The sequence below is a fragment of the Phascolarctos cinereus genome, unplaced genomic scaffold, assembly GCF_003287225.1.
Source record: "Phascolarctos cinereus isolate Bilbo 61053 unplaced genomic scaffold, phaCin_HiC Scaffold_5;HRSCAF=322, whole genome shotgun sequence".
Classification (NCBI taxonomy): domain Eukaryota; kingdom Metazoa; phylum Chordata; class Mammalia; order Diprotodontia; family Phascolarctidae; genus Phascolarctos; species Phascolarctos cinereus.
Genome location: NW_027555958.1, coordinates 305834717 through 305854196, shown reverse-complemented (window position 1 = coordinate 305854196; position 19480 = coordinate 305834717). Strand labels below are relative to the sequence as shown.

Sequence of the window (19480 nt, the reverse complement as noted above, 5' to 3'; positions counted from 1 at the left end):
AGACTCAGAGACACAGGAGCTGGGATTCTGCTGACAATCCTGTATCTCAGGCTAGGCCAACAGCCAACCAACAGTAGGCAGTTTTGAGTTTAAAAGACTTCCAGCCTCAGGCCTAGGAGAGGATGGAGGGGGTAGAGGAGGAGGCAGAGAGAAGAGTGTGAAACCCACGGCCAGATGGGAGCAGGGAGACAGGAAATGTATGCAGTCCTGGGGTTGAAAAGTGTCAGAGGAAGGGGAAGTCTAGAATGCTTATCTCTTTTGCCTGATGAGGTGGCCAAGGCAAATATTTAGGGGGCAGACTCCTGAATTCCTTGTTGCCCTTCTGATGGCCATCTTGGCCTAAACCAATAATTCTTAATGTGGAATCCATAGGTACCCCACACCCCCAACACACCCACCAAGGATTCCATGGATAGATTTCTGGCGATCCATGAACTTGAATGGGAAAAAAAAATTACATCTTCATTTTTCACTAAACTCTAACTCTAATGCACTATTTCCTTCAACTATTTAAAAACATGATTCTGAGAAGAGGTCCCTGGACTTCACCAGACTGCTAAAGACATCCAGGAAACAAAAAAGGGTAGAGCCCCTGGCCTAGAGAGTCATCATATCCACTCTCCTGTCCCCAGATCAAGTATTTAAAGATTGGAACCAGGGAACCTTAGAGATTAACTTCTTCTTTTCACAAATGAGAAAGCTGAGGCCCAGAGATAGGACATAAAATAAAAGTCAGTGAAGAAGTAGAGAGCCTTCCGATGTTCTTGGGACTCACTTCCTCTCTGAGGGAATATTTAGAGTCTAGCCTCCCTCCATGACCTGAGGTCAAAGGAGGTGGCCAATGAAGTTACTAGGACTCCAGGCTCAGTGGACTCAGGCAGGGACTATTGTTAGAGGAGTGGAGGGACCTTTTACTCAAGAGAGCTAACCAATAAATTCTATTTCAAATGACTATGAAGGGTAGGCTTAAGAAGGAATAGGCATTTCAGAAATGCAACTGGCCTCCTAAGGGAGGGGTACCTAAGGAAGGAATGGAAACAGGCTGTACTATCAAGGAACCAACTAACTTTCCTGAGGGTCATGCCCCCCCCTTTTTCCTATACTTAGCATTCCTTCATACAAAGTAAGCACTTAATAGATGCTTGCAATAAATGCTTATCGACTATTGACTTCAACTCTTCAAGAGCAAAGGGCTTCCTCACTGTTTGGCCTGTACTCTCTGCTTTTCCCACGCCTTGAGCAGCCGAAGCACCACAATTCTTGAAGAGTCTTCCTCATTCAGAGACCACAGGTCCTTCTCCTCCAGAGGCCGTCGGTACCCAAGGATGGCCATCCTAGAGAGAAAGGGAAGGGCGAGAGGGGGACATAGTCACTTACAAGGAGAAAGATGGGATTCTGGCCTTGGTTAGTGGTAGTTCCTTAAAACAATATTTCAGGTTTCAGTGGGCACAGGACTCTGGAGAAAAGGGTTCCATGGTGGACCCGTTATCCAAGAACTTGTCATAGGGCCACTGAGGGAAACCGGCTGGTCATCTAGCCCTCAATCCTTTGCCTGGCCCCTTATCTTACTCCCCCTCCACCTAACACAAAGAAATCTGGACAATTTTCAATCTGATTCAAGCTTTGGCTGGGCCCAATATCCAGGTTAGATCATGGAAGGTGTGTTAGGTCAGGAGCTGAGGCTTCTTTTCCACAAACTAGAGATAGTGCACTACCAGTTTGAAGGTCAAAGGCATAATTAACACCTGATGATCTGACTCTGAGGCCCAGCCAAGGAAGATCACAAATTGGCCAGATTATTGAAGGCCAACATACCTATAACTGGTGCCCTTGCCAGGCTAATTACCCTTATACATCTGGCCTGAGGGCATGTCCTACCTCTAGCCAGATTCAAGGTTGGCAGCTAGCTCTGCAGATTGGTGGTTAGCCCCAATAATAGACATAGTTCCCTGAACTGGACTCTATCTTATATTTAGGTTGGGAAAAAATGAAACACACGGTCCCCAAGCCAAAGAGACCACATCAGTTCTTTGGGTTTCCAACCCTCACCCTCAAGAGATCAATGTCAAGAGAAGTCAACTCACTTAGTGAACCACCAGAAGGTCAGACGAGAGAGGAAACCAGCATTGGCCTCTGGGCAAGGGTTCTGCCAGGGTTTGAGCAGGCAGAGATGGAGGTTATAAGGAAGGAATTAAAGTAGTCTAGGTTGTTCCTGCTCCCTTGGTCCCACAGCAGGAGTGACCACCACCACCAACTCCCATAGTCTCTACCCCTTGGGTCACTCAGTGCCCAATACCCTCTCCCTTCCTTCTAGTTAGGGATTAGGGATAAGTTCTTTATCCTCCACAACCCTCCATATACCCTCTGACCCACTAGGGAAGGAGAATATTGGGTAAAATGACTCAACGAACCCAAGGTATATCTCCCCAAACTCCACCTTCCCTCTCAACACCCCTGACCACTAGGGAAGGAGCATACTGGGGAAAATGGTTCAATGAACCCAAGGTATAACTCCCCAAACTCCACCTTCCCTCCCAACACCATCTCTCCCAATCACTTACAGGGTCCACATTGACAGAGGGTGAAAAAAAAGGTGGCTTGTCCTTGGCACATGAAAGGATGAGTGAGAAGAAGATAAGGGCAAAGTATATATAGAATGTAGTAAAACGGAACATGTCTTTGACTTCACCCTGTGGAGGACAAGGGGTGAGGGACAGGCAAGGTTACGAATGATTGTCTATGTGCCCATACCTGTGGCTGTTCTCATTGGAGCCCAGATCCAGACCCTGCCCCAATCTTGCTTTCCCTTTCTAAAGATGGTCCCTCCTGCTCTATTCTCACCACTCCTCGAATATTTGATGATGTTCAGTCATTTCAAGTCATGTCTGACTCTTCGTGACCCCTTTTTGGGGTTTTCTCGATAAAGATACTGGAGTGGTTTGCCATTTCCTTCTCCTGCTCATTTTACATATGAGGAAACTGAGGCAAACAGAGTTAAGTGACTTATCCACTTATCTAATAAGTGTCTTAGACCAGATTTGAACTCAGTCTTCCTGATTCCAAACCCAGTGCTTTGTCCACTGTCCTACCTAGCTGCCCATATATGATGATAGGAGTCCCCAGCTGAGGAGTCATTGTGATATTCCCATGGGGGTCACACCTCCAGGGAATTCGGATGTGACCTGTCCCCCTACACACATACACACTATACCTCTTCCAAGGCAGTGAGGATCCTGGAGCGAAAAGGGACAATGGAACAGACACAAGACAAGAACCAGAAGATGATCAGGATGCCAGAGGATCGCACACCCCGCAGCCGTTCATACTGGATCAGCAGGGTGGCCAGGAGCTGAGGGGAGGAAAATACAGGACAGAGACACGGATCTGCTGCATGTGGCTCTGCATGTGGCACTCCTGCTGCCAGAAGGCATCCTTATCACCCCCTACGCCCATGACCCACCAGATCTCTATTGGAGTTAAAGGGAAGACGGGAGGGGAGCAGCCTCTGGTCTAGGTCAATCAACCAACAAGCAGGGACTAGGCACTGACTAAGTGTCAGTGTGAGGCACTGGATAGACAGATATATGTATGTGTGTGTGTGTGTGTGTGTGTGTGTGTATATATATATGTATGTATGTATGTATGTGTGTGTATATGTGTGTGTATGTATACACACACACACAAAATGAAAAAATCCTGCCCTCAAGAAGCTTACATTCTATAAAGAAAAACAATATGTAGATAACTGTTGGTGTCACCACTTCTCCCTCCTCAGAGGTCCCCAAGTATACCCAGTATAAGTGTTTCAAAGTGACGAGTACCTTGCCCCAGGCTGCCACTAGCAATGTCATTACTACCCTTCCAGGGGCACTAGATTTCCCCCAACTCCAAAGCCAGCCTGCCTCCCCTCTCCCAAGCTTCCAGAGTCCCACACTAACCATGGTGACTCCCAAGATGAGGGGAGTCACAAAGTAGATGGGGGCTGGGACGGAGCCCCTCACCAGGCCAGAGAAGGAGTAGAAGAGATCAGCCCATGTCACACACCACAGCAGGACGCCGACTGCCTACCAAGAGATGAAGGCACTGTGGAGGGGGGCAGGGGCAGGGGGGTGGAAACCTTCCTTTGGGATTAAAGGAGTTGAAGAAAGGAAGGCTGCCACCATACGTTAGGAGTTGCTGCTGATCCAGAGGAGGATCCACTGAAAGTCTGTTAGCAATCAACCACCAAGTCTGTACGCAGCCTGAGAATTACAGGGCTAAGAAGACCCAGGCTCAAGGTAAGGTACTGAGGAACTTGGTTCACCTTCCTCATACAGGGAGTTTCCCAATTGGCTATGTGCTTAAAAGGCATCTTGCCAGTTACTGTGGGCCAGGACAGGGAGAGTGGAGAGGAGTGATGATCTAGAGAGACTGGCCTAGCAACTATGGAAATTAGGGCCTAGAGTAGAATTCCCCTTCCACTCCAAGACATTAGCAGCCAGACAATGATTTTCTCCTACCCAAGGGCACCCTTCTCTAAATCACTGACCGTTTTGAGTCTACAGAGGCCAGAAAGGATGATGTAGCCTTGGTTTCGTCGCCGGAGGTAGAACAAGTAACAGGGCAGGGAGGCCCAGAGGTAGATGCAGGGGGCCCAAGCGAGCAGAGAGTTCTGGAAGCAGGGGGTGAGGTCTGGATTGTCTGTGTGCCATGTCAGGTTTGAGTCCTGGAGAAAGAAAAAGAAAATAAGAAAGGTTAGTCCATAAGACAGAAAGAAAAGATAGTTATGCTTCTAAAAGAAAAGGGAAAGAATTTTCATTCATTCATTCATTCATTCATTCCAAGATCTGACTTCAAATCCTGAAGCTTGCTGGTCATATGACCCTGGGCAAGTTATTTAACCTCTCCTACCCTCAGTTTTCTCATCTATGAAATAAGGGGTTGGATTTGATGGCCTCAAAGGTTTCCTACTAGCTCTGAATCTGTAATCTCTAAACTATAGCAATTATTAAGGGCCCATTACATTTAAGGAACCGGGGATCTGGATTTATTTTTCAGTCATTTCAGTAATGTCTAACTATTCTCCATGACCCCATTTGGGTTTTCGTGGCAAAGACACTGGAGTGGTTTGCCATTTCCTTCTCCAGTTCATTTTACAGATGAGAAAACTGAGGCAAACATGGTTAAGTGACTTGTCCAGGGTCACACAGCTCCTAAGTGTCTGAGGCCAGATTTGAATTCTGGAAGATGAGTCTTCCAGGCTCCAGGCCTACCCACTGAGCCACCCACCTGCCCCCCCCCGCCCAAATGAAGTTATCCTTACCTCCAAAGAGTTTATATTAATAATAATAATGGTGGTTAGTATTTATATAGCACTTTAAGGTTTGCAAGGTGCTTCATGTAACATTTCTTTTGATCTTCACAACAACTCCTGGAGGTAGGTGCTATTATCATCTCTATTTGACAGATGAGGAAACTGAGATGACAGAAGTTAAGTGACTAGTCTTACAGCAAGTACATGTCTGAGGCAGGATCTGGACTCCAGTCTTTCTAACTTGAAGTCCAACATATAAATGCCTTATAATATCTTATTAGAAGGGAACTTGGAAATCCTCCAGTCCAACACCATTGTGCCTCAGTTTACTCATCTGTAAAATGAGAAGCTTAGACTTCATGGCTTGAAAGGTCCTTTCCAACTTTAAATCCTTGATCCTGTGATCTTATCAGGAAGAAGGAAAAGGAAAGAAGGAAGAGAAAAAGCAAAAAAGCATTCAAGAGAAGATGGAAATTAGGGGAAAATCTATCTGGTCAGAAAGAGAAGAGCGCAGACAATGGAACTCTCCAACTCAATCTTCACTCTGCTGACCAAGTCTTCTTCCTACTGAAACCTTCTAATATTGTCATGTTTCTACTCACAGCTTCTCTACGCAAAATCAATCAGCTCATGCTCCCCATCACCTACAAAATCAAAATAAATGTTTCTTCCTGGCATTCGAGGCCCTTCACAATAAGGTTCCAACTTACTTTTCCATTGCTTCTTTTCACAATCTAGGAAAACTAGACTACTCTCCATGTCCTGTTCTCAACTTTTTCTTCAAGAGCAGGATCTGTGTCCATTTATCTTTGCATGCCGAGAGTTTAGCCGAGTGCCTTATTCATGGCATGCCCTAAATAAATGTTTGTGAAATGAATGAACAGCAACATTCAAGTAATGATGAGCACAAAAGTCCTTGGCACCAACAAATGGTTCAAAATCAGAAACAGATATGGTTTTATTAATACAAACAACCATAAAACGCATTACCATCTGCCTTGCCCCTGGATCGTAACGACCATTGGACTTTACCATTCTACTTGCAAATATACCTTCCCTTCCCCTTTAGACTGTGCATGGGAGACTCTCTAATTTTCTATTTATATCCCCAGCACTTAGCAGAATATCTGGCATACAGTAAGAGCTCAATAAATACTTTTCCATTCTTCATTCATTCATTGACGCCTTCCACATCTCTGAATTCCCTCTGGTACCTCAATCAACAACCCACATGACCCCACACCCCTGAAGAGGGCTTGAGTTGCTGGAGGGTAGAAGGGAAGATTTTCCAGTGGAGCATCCACATTCAAATGAGCTGTTTGTTAATGTTCAATGAGTGTGTGAGAGAATTGGAATGTGGTGAGTATACAAATGAGCATATGAGTGGGAGTGAAAGCTGCCCCTACTTCCTCTTCACCCACTCACACCCTAACTTTTTCTAAGTCGGTTTCTGCCTCCATCCCCCAGCCTTCATTAAACTGCTTTCTCCAACTTTACTGATGATTTCCTAGTCACCAAATCCTACGGTCTTTTCTCAGACCTCTCTCTCTCTCTCCTCTTCTCTTCTCTCTCTTCTCCTCTCTCTTCTCTCTCTCTTTCTCTCTTTCTCTCTCTCTTCTCTCTTTCTCTCTTCTCTCTCTCTCTCTCTTCTCTTCTCTTCTCTTCTCTTCTCTTCTCTTCTCTTCTCTTCTCTTCTCTTCTCTTCTCTTCTCTTCTCTTCTCCTCTCTCTTCTCTCTTTCTCTTCTCTCTCTCTCTCTCTCTCTCTCTCTCTCTCTCTCTCTCTCTCTCTGTCAGAGCTTTCTTTAGCATTTGATACTATAGACTATTCCCCACCCTGCCCCTCCTCACTCCCTTTCTGCTATTCTCTCTTTTTTAACTTTCAGGCTTCCCTTATCTCTCTTGTTAGTCTTTTGTCATCGTCAGTGATTTCACTTTCTCCTTTTGCCTCCCCCAACAGAGGGAGGTTGACTACCTCTGAGATCCTTTCCAGCCCTAACTCTATCACCCTATGATGCTATGACTCCCAAATCCTCAGTTCTGACCTCCTGTCCCATATCTCTAGCTGTATGATGAATATTTCTTTGCATTCAGTGAAAAGTGAATTTGGACTTGGAGTCAAAACCCAGCTTTGCCTTGGGCCTCAGTTTCTTCATTTGCAAAATTAAGGGGTTGATCTAGAATAGGGGTGGGGAACCTGTGGCCTTAAGGCCACATATGGCCTTCTAGATCCTTGAGTGTGGCCTTTTGACTAAGTCCAAGTTTTACAGAACAAATCCTTTTATTAATGGGATTTGTTCTGTGAAGTTTGGATTCAGTCAAAGGGCCTACTTGAGGACTAAGGGCCATATGTGACCTCAAGGCCGCAGGTTTCCCACCCCTGATCTAGAAGATAATCTTCAAATTCCCTTCTGGCTTTAAATTCATGTGTCTGGTCACAAACTCAACCTGTTTATGACTAAATACATCACAGACAGCTATTAAAGTTCTCACCTATATTTCCCTATGTCTGCTATCCTCCTCCTAGTCTTCCAGGCTAGATACTTCAAAGTTATATTATTTCCTTCTTCTCCCAGGCCTCCAATTTAATCAGTCACTAATTCCTATTGATTTTTCCTTCTATTCCATTCCACTTCAAATAGCTATCTAACTAGCCTCCTTGCCTGTTATTCGGCTTTGCACAGCACCACTAAATTAATCTTCCTGAAATACCCGACTTCTACCATTTCTGGTTCAAAAACCTTGGGAGACATTCTGGAGCCAATCTTTAACCTGGCATTCAAAGCTTTGCATTAGTTCCTTTGAGAGAAGAGATTGTTTGAGTCTTTGTTTTCATATCCTCTGGCCCATAGGAAATGCTTAATAAATGTTTGTCAATTGACTGATGGAGTCCACTGCTTCTGGGCTAAAATACAAAGTGTTCATTTGACATTTAAAAGCCTTTTATTATCTGCTTCCAGCCTCTCAGCTGATTTCCTGTCTCTCCCTTTCCGTACTCTTTGTTCCAGCCAAGCTGGCTTCCTTGCTGTCCACAGGAGAAGAATATCTACTTCCTGTACCTGTGTCCTTAACCTAGAACACACTCTCTCCTCACCTTTATGCTTTGCAATCCTGAGTTCCCTTCAAGGTGCCAACCTTGAAGGGCCTGGGGCAGCTAGGTGACACATTGGATAGAGCTCTGGCCTTGGAGTCAGGAGGACCTGAGTTCAAATCCAGCCTCAGACACTTGATGCTTACTAGCTATGTGACCCTGGGCAAGTCACTTAACCCCAATTGCCTCACGAGAAAAAGAAAAAAAAAAGAGTAAGGCCCTACAAGAAATTTCTCCTGGTCCCTTCTAGTTGTTACCAGTTCTCTCCTTCAAATAACTTTGCATTTATTTTACAGCTATTTGATATTTATTGAACTGTTTACATGTTGGTTTCCCCCTCCCCCAGTAGAATGTAAGCTTCCTAGAGGAAGGCTTTTGTATCTCCAGTTTTTAACACTTGCGTCTGGCACAAAGTAGGCACGTAATAGGGGCAACTAGGTGATGTGGTGGATAGAGAGCTGGGCCTGGAGTCAGGAAAACTCCAATTCAAATTGGGCCTTAGACACTTACTAGCTGTGTGACCCTGGGCAAGTCTCTTACCCCTGTTTGCCTCAGTTTCCTCATCTGTAAAATGAGCTGGAGGAGGAAGTAGCAAACCACTCCAGCATCTTTGCCAAGAAAACCCCAAAGGAAGTCATGAAGAGTCAGACTTGACAAAAATGACCGAACAACAACAGAAAGGCACTTAGTAGGTGCTTGTTGTCTTGAATTGGGTCTATAAGCACAAGGGGTAACGAAAGAGTGTTGGATCCGGTTTGAGAGGACCTGGGCAAGTGAGTCAGCCTCTCTTCACCTATGTGACTTTAAGCAAGTCACTCGTGCCTCCGTTTCTTCAAACTACCATCCCACTTTCCTCCTTCTTTTCACCACCAAGCTTCTCAGACAAGTAGCCAAACAGAAAAGAAAAGAAGGAAGGCCAGAAAGAACCCTGACAGTTGCATGCTGAATTTATTATTATATTTAAAAGAAAAACAAGTTGTATATAAGAGACCCACAGTTTCATGTACAATATTCTTCTTCTATTAGACTGTGTCTATGGAAATGCCCATTTTGTTCCATGCTTATCAAGTTCAAAGGCTGTTGGGTTTAGGGTTTGTTTGTTTTTAGTGTAGGCAACACTAGGTTTTTTTGGGGTTTTTTGTTTGTTTGTTTGTTTTGTTTTTTGGTGAGGCAATCAGAGTTAAGTAACTTGCCCAGGGTCACACAGCTAGTAAGTTTCAAGTGTCTGAAGCCAGATTTGAACTTGGGCCCTCCTGACTCCAAGGCCAGAGAGCACTATCCACTGGGCCTCCTAGCTGCCCCACCAACACTAGTTTATTCCGTGGCCTTAGCAACCACTTATTCATAAACAATTTATAAAGTAAGTTCCCACCCCCACTCTCTCCATGTCTCTCTCTTCTCCAATGCCTTCTACCCACTACTTTCAAATTTAATTTAAAGCTTCACTTACACTTGTCATCTCCTTGCTGAAAGTCCATCAGAAGCTTCCCATTGCCTATGGAGATCATTCAACAAGGACAACCTTTCCTCCTCGTTTTGAGTCACTCAGACATTTCCTTCTACTATCTCCTTCACTCAGGGCATAGCCCTTTTCCTTGCTAAGGCCAACCTTTCCACAGGCGCCTTTGATGACACCCCCTCACAGCTTGTCTGGCACATTGCCCCCACTCTCTCTCTCTCTCTCTCTCTCTCTCTCTCTCTCTCTCTCTCTCTCTGTCCCTCTCTGTCCTTCCCTCTCTCTGTCTCTCTCTCTTTCTCTCTTAACTTTAATCTCTTCCTATCTACCAGCTCTTTCCCTGCTGCCTACAAATGTAAACTCCCACATTCTTAAAAGAAAACCTTTACTTGATCCAACCATCCTCACTCGCTATTATTGTATATTTCCCTTCCTTTTTTATCGGTAAACTCCATGAGAAAGCAGTCTGCAATGCTGCTTCTACTTTCTCTCCTTTCACTCTCTCCTAAACCCTCTGCAATCTGGCTCCCAACTTTGTCATTCAATTGAAACTACTCTCTCCAAAGTTACCAGTAATCTCTTAACTACCAAATCTAATGACCTTTTTTCAATCATCCTCCTCCTTATCCTCTCCGTGATATTTGACACTGTTGATCATTTTATGGATGGTTCTCTCCGTTTTCACATAAATGCTCTCTCCTGGTTTTCCTCCTAGCTGTCTGACCACTTCTCAGCTTTCTTTGCTGGTTCTTCACCTACTAACTGTGAGTGCCCCACAAGGAACTGTCCTGGTCCCACTTCTCTTTTCTCTCTGTACTATCTTACTGGGTGATTTCATCAGTTCCCATGAGTTCAGTTATCATGTCTATGGAGATGAGTCCCTGATCTATAGATCTGTCCCTAGTCTCTGTGCTGAGCTGAAGACACACATCCCCAACCGCCCCTTAGACATCTTGAATTGGATGCCCCATAGAGATCCAAACAACACGTCCAGACTCATTTTTTTTTCCCTCAAAGAACTTCCTCTCTTCCAAATTTCTTTGTCACTGTTTAGAGTGACACCATTCTCTTAATGCTTATAAGCAATTGTTTCCTGTTTTGGCCAGAAACTTTGACTGATATTTTTGTGATGGTAAATTAGGCCATCTTTTGATTCAATTCTTACCTAGCCCTTAGTCATTGAAATGGCATTGCCCGATCCAACCCAGCTGAAGAGCAATTTGGAACTATACCCAAAGGGCTATAAAACCATGTATACCCTTTGACCCAGCAATACAACTACTAGGTCTGTTTCCCAAAGACATCAAAGAAAAGGGAAAATAACCTATTTGGACAAAAATATTTATAACAGCTCTTTTTCGTGGTAGCAAAGAACTGGATATTGAGGAGATGCACATCAACTGGAGAATGGCTGAACAAGTTGTAGTATATGGTTGTAACGGGATATTATTGTGCTATAAGAAATGATGAGCAGGATGATTTCAGGAAAACCTGGAAAGATTCACATGAACTGATACAGAGTGAAGTAAACAGAACCAGGAGAACACTGTACACAGTAACAGCAATATTGTATGATGAACAACTGTGAATGACAGCTATTTTCAGCAATACAGTGATCCAAGACAATCCCAAAGGACTCATGATGAAAAATGCTATCTGCTTCCAGAAAAAGAACTGATGGTATCTGAATACAGACCGAAGCACACTTTTTCATTTTCTTTCTTTCCTTCTTTCTTTCTCTTTCCTTCTTTCCTTCTTCTCTCCTTCCTTCCTTCCTTTCTTTCTTTTTCTTCCTTTCTTTCTTTCTCTTCCTTCCTTTTCTTTCTTGTTCAAGTTTAATTCCACAAAATGACTAATATGGAATTGCTTTACATGATTGTTCACGTATAACCTAAATCAGATTGCTTACCATCTCAGAGAGGGGAGAGGGGAAGGAAGGATAGAATTTGGATCTCAAAACTTAAAAAAAATTGTTAAAAATTGTTTTTACATGTAATTGGAGGGGAAAAAATATTATTAAAAGAAAAAGAAAAAGAAAGGGCATTGCTCAGACAAACTGAGGCCTCGGAAAGACCTTAATTTAGAAAGACCAGGGTCACCCACTGAGTTGAGGGTCATCGCCAGTCTTGCCACTGGACTTCCATGACTGGAGGAAAGAGTGAGGCTGACAACTTTGCTAGAAAACTCATCATTTTTGGCCCCTCTTTCTCACCATACATATCCAATCCACTAGGAAATCTTGTCCATCTTCACAATTTGTCTTCACTCATACAGCCATAACTCTAATTCAGGCCCTCATCTCTCCTTGCCTGAGCTACTAAAATGGCTTTCTAAATGGTTAGCTTGGTTCAGTTCTCTCCCTACTATAATATACCCTCTGCTGAGCTCCAAGGTGGTTTTTCTAAAGTGTAGGTCTTGTGATGTCACTTTCCTGCTCCGTGAGTCCAGGGATTAACACAATGCCTAGCACAAAGTTAGTGTTTAAGAGATACTTATTAGCTGGATGACTGCATATAGAAGGGTGTCCAAATGCCTGAATTTGGCATTCAAGGTCCTCTGCAATCTAGACTTTAAGTGATCTCTCTAGCCTTTTCTCCTACTCCTTCCTAATAGCCACACTTCCTTAGTGTTTCTGAAGCTTGCCTTATACATTCCAACTCTATCCTTTTGCTTAACCCCTTTCTCTGGATGCACTTTGCATGATACATGGGTGATCAAGCTGGATTTAGACCCCTAGGACCTGGGTTCAAATCCCTGCTATGCCATTTACTTAGTTACTAAGTTAATTACTAATTAATTTCCTCAGCTTCAAAATAAAGGCATTGGACTAGATGAGGTCCCTTCTATAATCTATCTATAGAGTATGTACCTATCTATAATTTATCTAGGATCTATAATCCCATCACACCCCTCTTCTTCTGTATTTCTATGTCCTCCAAAGCCCAGGTGAAGAACTCCAAGAAGACTTCCTCCACCCCTACCCCCATCCCCCAGCCTACAATGATTACTTGGTCCTCTATTATATAGACCTCACTTGGCACTAAGGACATGCCATGTTGTACTGTTTCCTGTTTCCCTTACTGGAGTGTAAGTCGCATAGAGGTAGAGGTATCTTACATCTCAGTATATAACAAAATGCCCTGAGCACGGCAGATGTTCAGTGAACCCTAGGTGCTGCTGTTAATAAACTGGCCCCAATCTGCTGCTGATGGCAACCTGGCCCCAATCTGCATTTTCAGCTGTTCCCTTAAGACAGACAGACCTAGCATTGTTCCCTCAAGAAGCCATAACTAACCTCTGCCAGTGATTCATTTCATTCCATTCTATGACGTCTTTGTTAATAACTAAGCTCTTTAAAGTTTAAGAAATGTTTTACAAAATGCATCACAACAAGCCTGTGAAGGATGCAGTTCCAGTATTAGCATGAGTATTCTCATTATACAGGTAAAGAAACCCAGATTCAGAGAGTTTGCTCAATCACTGAGCTAAGAAGGGGAGAACCAGGACTCATAGGACCATTGATTTAGATCTGGAAGAGACCTAATTGATCTAGTCCAACCTGCTCATTTTGCAGATGAGGAAACTGAGGCTGCGAGCTAGGAGGTTATGGACTTGAACCTAAGGCTTTTGAATCCAAATACATATGTACTTTCTACTCAACCCCTCTGCCTTCCACCCAGGCTTCCTAATATTAAGCCCAGTTAGGCCAGCATTCTTTCCACTACTCAATGCCTCCTCTCCTTAAACTTTTCTTATGAACTCTTTTCATTCTTCAAGGCCTAATTCAAATTACAGCTCAGCAGCTCTCAACAGTCTCTCTCTCCCAAGCCTCCATACCCCCTCTCATTTATATAACTTTGTCTCTTTTTATTGCTAATATTTTTCCCATACTCTCATCTTACCTGCCTATTAAACTATAAGCTCCTTGAAGGCAGGCATATTCCCTTATTTATCTTTATCCCACTCAGAACTCAGCACAAGACCTTGTGTATAATAGGTATTAAACAAACATGAGTCAAATGTTGACTAAGTGAATATGGGAAAATGTGAAGCAGTGAGCACAGGAACATGTGAAAACAGACATGAGCATGAGAGAGTGTACCGAGAGTGAATGTGCCTGTGAATGTGTAGGATAACTCATAGTTGTGATATCAGATATTAGAGCTTAGCAAGGTGGAGCTGGGTAGCAACTGGGACATGGGTTCTAATTTTAGTTGCCCTGGAAACTTGCTGTGGAACCTTGAGTCCTGAGGCTACTAACCCTACAGTCAGGAAGTCTTGGTTTCACCATCTATAAAATGGGGAAATCCCTTCAGCCTCTACAACAGAAAGGGTTTTTTTAAAATAGTATTTTATTTATTTTTTCTAATTACATGCAAAAACAATTTTTAACATTCATTTTTTACAAAATTTTAAGTTCCAAATTTTCTCCCTCCCTCCCTTGTCTCCTTCTCTAAGATAGTAAGCAATTTGATATAGGTGTTTATGTTTATATATATATGTATATCATATATATATAATATACATATATATACATACATATATATAAATATACATAAATATGCATGCAATCCTGTAAAACATATTTCCATTTTAGTCATGTTGTGAAAGAAGATACAGTTTGCAAAAGGAAAAAACCATGAAAAAAATAAAGTGAAAATAGTATGCTTTGATTTACATTTAGACTCCATCACTTCTTTCTCTGGATGTGGATAGCATTTTCCATCATGAGTCTTTTGGAATTGTCTTGGATCATTGTATTGCTGAGAAGAGCTAAGTCAATCACAGATGATCATTGCACAATGTTGCTGTTACTGCATATAACGTAGAACAGAAGTTTTTAACCTTTCTTGTAATAATATGGACCTAACTGGAAATCTAGTGAAACCTATAGACTCCTCTGAATTTTTTTTCAATAATGTTTTGAGTTCCAAATTTTTCTCCCTTCCTCTCTCCCCTCTCCCTCCTCCCCAAAACAGCAAGCAATCAAAGCAAGCAATATAGGTTACACATTTGTTATCATGTAAAACATAGTATGGACTCCTCAGAATATTATTTTTAAACAATTGAAGGAAACACTAAATTTCAGTTAGAGATTAGTGAAAATAAAGATGTAATTTGCCCCCTCTTCATTCTCAGATCCCTAGAAATCTATCAATGGACCCGTTAAGAACCCCTATCCTAAAAAATTACAGTGTCAGAAAAAAGAGCAATCCAAGGCTAACAGTTTGACTCAATTTATTTTGACGAGAATAAATGCCTACTCTGTTCTAGGCACTGAGACAAAATCAAAAACAGTTCCTGCCCTCAAGCAGCTTATAGTATAGAAAAATACAAACTATATGCAAAGTTAATAGCAGGGGAGTCACTAGTAACTAGGTGGAATCAGAAAATGCCTCCTGTGGGAGATGGGACTTCAGCTGAGCCTTGAAGGGGACTAGGGGTTCAGACAGTCGGAGGTGACAAGGAAGGACATTCCAGGCATGGGAGACAGGTGGAATGTTGTATAAGGGAAAGAGGTCTGGGGTCGGTTTGGCTGGAACCTGGAGTGGGTACATTTATTGATGTGCAAAGTGAGGGCCAGAATGGTGTAGGAACTGGAGAGATAGCCTCAGAGTCCGGAAGACCTAAATTCAAGTCCTCTCTCTCAGGCCTACCTGAAAGTCACTTTATTTCTCAGTGCCTCAGGGAACTCTCTAAGAACAAAAGTCATGCATGAAATGCCATTCTGCAATGGTAGGGTTAGTTTCCTCACTAGACAGGAAAAAAATTGTGCAAAGCAGTAGGCAGACAAATGTGAAAGGAAACAACCCTGTGCTGTATGTCCTCTCTCCCTAGCCTGCTTGCTGACTCACCCCCTGAAGCTTGGACTCACCTGCTGAGGTATTCATCTGCTGCATTCATCTTCTGTCCAGTTGTCGCCCCATAGCCTAATCATCCTCCACATGGTCTTCTTTCTACCTCTTCTCCTCTATCCCTGACCTCTCCCAACCTAACCTTCCTGCCCCTTCTGATTCATCCCTAGAGAAAACTGAGTGATCAGGAACAGGAGGATAAGAATGATAGATTTGGCGAGAGATCTAGGCTCAAATTCTGACCAGGACACCTGTGACCCTGGGCAATCTTAATTTCAAAAACCTAATCCCTTTTGTTAGCCAAGATGACCATGAGGGCAACAGGATGTCCCTTCTGGTTCTAAATCTATGACCCTAAGTGAACAGACCAGAAAGAACTCTGGCTTTTTTCCCCCTGACAGTCTTCCCTCTCCCACACCATCCCTCTTGCTCAGGCCCAAGATGGCACCTAACCACAGCAAAGTTAAGTGTGAAATAACAGCTAACCTTTTTTGGTAAAGCACCAAGAAAACCAAAGCACTTTACCCATATTATCTCATTTGATCTTTACAATAACCCTGTGATTCCCACTTTGCAGCTGGGGAAAACAGGAGTTGAGTGATTTGCCCAGGGTCACACAGTTAGGTGTGTCTGAGGGAAGATTCAAACCAAAGTCTTCCTGACCCCAAGGCTAGCTGTTGCCCGACTCTTTGTGACAAAGATTTCTTGGCAAAGATACTGGAGTGGTTTGCCATTTTCTTCTCCAGTGGCAAACAGAGGTTACGTGACTTGCCCAAGGTCACAGAGCTAGGAAATTCCTCAGGCTAGATTTGAATTCAGGTCTTCCTGACTGAAGCCCAGCATTCTATCCACTTCACCACCTAGCTGCTCCTACTTCCATGTGTCAGTGAGCTGAAGGAGAAGGAGGACTGAAACTGTCTCACCACCATCTTCACTCCAAACCACAGATTACCCTAACCTGACAGCAAATGTGGGTCACATCAGCCTAGAGCATTAGCACTGTATCTCGTTAACTGAATGACTAAGGAGCCCAGGGTCACTTCTTTGCCTGCACCATGAGAACTGTCAGATATCAGGGCCAAGACTGCCGTCCTCCACCCCCTCTCTGACCACAATTCCACTGAGAACCAGCTGCACTACCCCTTTCACACATAGTTTCCACAGCAACAGCCAGCTCCTTCATAAGGCGATTAAACAGCTGGATGGGGTTGATAAGACCCAAAGGTCTGGTCATTTAGAGCTGTTTAGCCAGAAAGACCTTTCCTTTGCATCGAAAATGAAATTTCTCCCACCCCAGGGACGTGTCCCATGTAGCCTGCCAGGAGTCTACTTGTGCATTGCCAGTGACTTTCTCTAGTACTAGACAATTCTCCTTTCTACCCTATACCTCAGTCTACATTTAACTGGGAGAGGTAATTACAGTTTTATCCCTGCCTGAGATTGGGGACTGAGTGACTTCTAGATAATCAGAGACTCATAGGATCTTAGGACTTGGGACTAAAAGGAACCTTTAGAGAACCTTCATCCCTCACCTTCATTTTACAGATGAGGAAACTGAGGTCCAGAGAGTGACAGTAGCATCACAGATTTAGAGCTAGAAAGTTGGGACCTTGAAAGTCATCTAATCAAAACCGTTCAGTTTACAGATGAGACAATTGAGGCCCAGAAAGAGAAAGTAGGATCATAGATTTAGAGTTGGAAAGGACCTTGGAAGTCACCTAATCCGAACCCCTCAGTTTACAAATGAGGAAATTGAGAGCCAGAGAGGTTAAGTGACTTACCCCATGTCATAGGAGTACAAATCAAGAGCTAAAATTTGGAGACTTTTGTCTCCAGATCCAACATTCTCTTAACCAGAGTCACATAGCTAGAAAGTAGCATAGCTAGGAAAAGAAGCCAGGTCCCCTGTCCTTCTATCACAGAATCTCCCTGCACAGAACCACAGTCATGGAGAATGGGGTGTGAAGCAGGAGGTAGGCTTCTGCTCTCTCTTGGATCAGAAAGGGATTTTGCCTCTGGGCAGCCTCCAAATAGGGCCTCCTCAACCACATTCCCATCTGGGGACTTTTCTGCTGCCACTATCCAGAGGATGGGGAGGGAGGAAGCAGAAACAGGGTGAGGGTGGGGGGCTGTCTACTCCAAAGCTGGAATTCCCTAGGATTCAAAAGTCTTTCTTTGTTTCAATTCTCTTGTACCAATCTACCTCTCCCATTCTCTGTCCAGTGTCAGATAATTCTCCAAAGTTAAAGGGAGTCTAGGGAAATAGAAACTGTGGAGGTCAAAGACAAAATATCATGGCACCCAACTAGACTGTCAGCCCTCTGTGGACATGGACAATGACTTGTATTCAAATCAATTCAACAAGCATTTACTAAGTCCCTACTATGTGCCAGGTGCTATACACTTGGGAATAAAGTCCCTTCTATGTGCCAGGTGTATATAAACTTGGGAATACAAGTCCCTATTATGTGCCAAGTACTATATACTTGGAAATAAAAGTCTCTACTATGTGCCAAGTGTTATATAGTCTTGGGAATACAAGTCCTTACTATGTGCCAGCTGCTTTATACACTTGGAAATACAAATCCCTACTATGTGCCGGGTGCTATACACTTGGAAATACAAAGACAAAAAAAAACCAATCCCTGAATTAAAAGAATTTATATTCTCCTGGGGTGGTATGTGGGAGGGAGGATAGTACATATAGACATTAATAATTAATATTTATATAGCATTTTAAAGTTTGCAATGAGTTCTACATATGTTATGAGGTCGGTGCTATTATTATTCCCCATTTTACAAATGAAGAAACTGAGGCTGTGACTTGGTCAAAGTTACACAGCTAGTAGTAAAGTGTCCAAGGCAATATTTGAACCCTGATCTTCCAGATTCCAACTCCAGAGCTCTAACTGCTGTACCAACTAGATGATCCTTTGTATAAAGAAATAAATACAAAGAAGGGGGTGGGGAGGAGTGTTGCAAGTGTTAACTATGGGGAATCAGGAAAGACTTCTCATAGGAGCTGAACCAGGGCTTGCAAGAGATGATGACAGAGAGTATTCCAGGCTTAGAGGGAGGACAATGACATGTGTAGGGAACATCGAGCAGGCACTTTGGCTGGAAGGTGGCAAAGTGGGATAGCAGGATGCCTAGCAACGTGCAATCAGCCTAGAAAGGGAGAGTGAAGTCAGATGAGCTTGTATTTTAGCCTAGAGACACTAGAATCATGGAGGCTCTCTTTGTACTATATAACCTGCCCCTTGGCCTCTTAACCACATCCCACAAGCTTCTCATGTGGTTTGGAGGCAGGAATTTCCAGCATGTTGAAATTTTTTCATTCACTCCACCTCAGCTGAGCCCTTTGTGGGATTCCCCTTGAATCTACAGGGAAAACGATTGCAAACAGCACCTTTTTTTTTTTTTGGAGTTGCTGTTGTTGGGGCTATTAAATACATGACAGGAGAGATTCTATGTGACAAAGAAAAAGTCAGTACAGTGGGATTTTCTCATTTCATTCAATAGTCATTGGAAAAGGTGGGAACACAAAACCTGAATAACCAGTTAGGATTTAAAATGAAAGCTGAGTTTCAGCAGGTTCTCACCTGTCCCCACCCATTTTCCCTTCCCTTTTCTCATAGAGATGGTAATACCATATCACCCACAGAAGGGGCACCCCTCTATTATGCTGTCCCCATGTTCTCTACTGCCCCTTCTATCTATCTTTTACAGGTTGTCTTCTCAGTCCTGCCTTTACCATACCCCCAAATCCAATCCCATTCAGTTACCT

General features: G+C 43.3%; 1 protein-coding gene across 1 annotated transcript in view; it reads right to left on the bottom strand.

The window, feature by feature from the left end:
• ABCC3 (ATP binding cassette subfamily C member 3) overlaps positions 1 to 19480 on the bottom strand; it is a 69470-nt gene that overhangs the window by 33465 nt on the left and 16525 nt on the right. The window contains exons 2-7 of the mRNA XM_020972561.1: positions 4529 to 4705; positions 3939 to 4064; positions 3212 to 3349; positions 2562 to 2690; positions 2085 to 2146; positions 1203 to 1334 (exon numbers count right to left, since the gene is read on the bottom strand). Of these exons, the coding sequence (XP_020828220.1) occupies positions 1203 to 1334; positions 2085 to 2146; positions 2562 to 2690; positions 3212 to 3349; positions 3939 to 4064; positions 4529 to 4705 (764 nt within the window). The remainder of the gene's footprint in view (positions 1 to 1202; positions 1335 to 2084; positions 2147 to 2561; positions 2691 to 3211; positions 3350 to 3938; positions 4065 to 4528; positions 4706 to 19480) is intronic.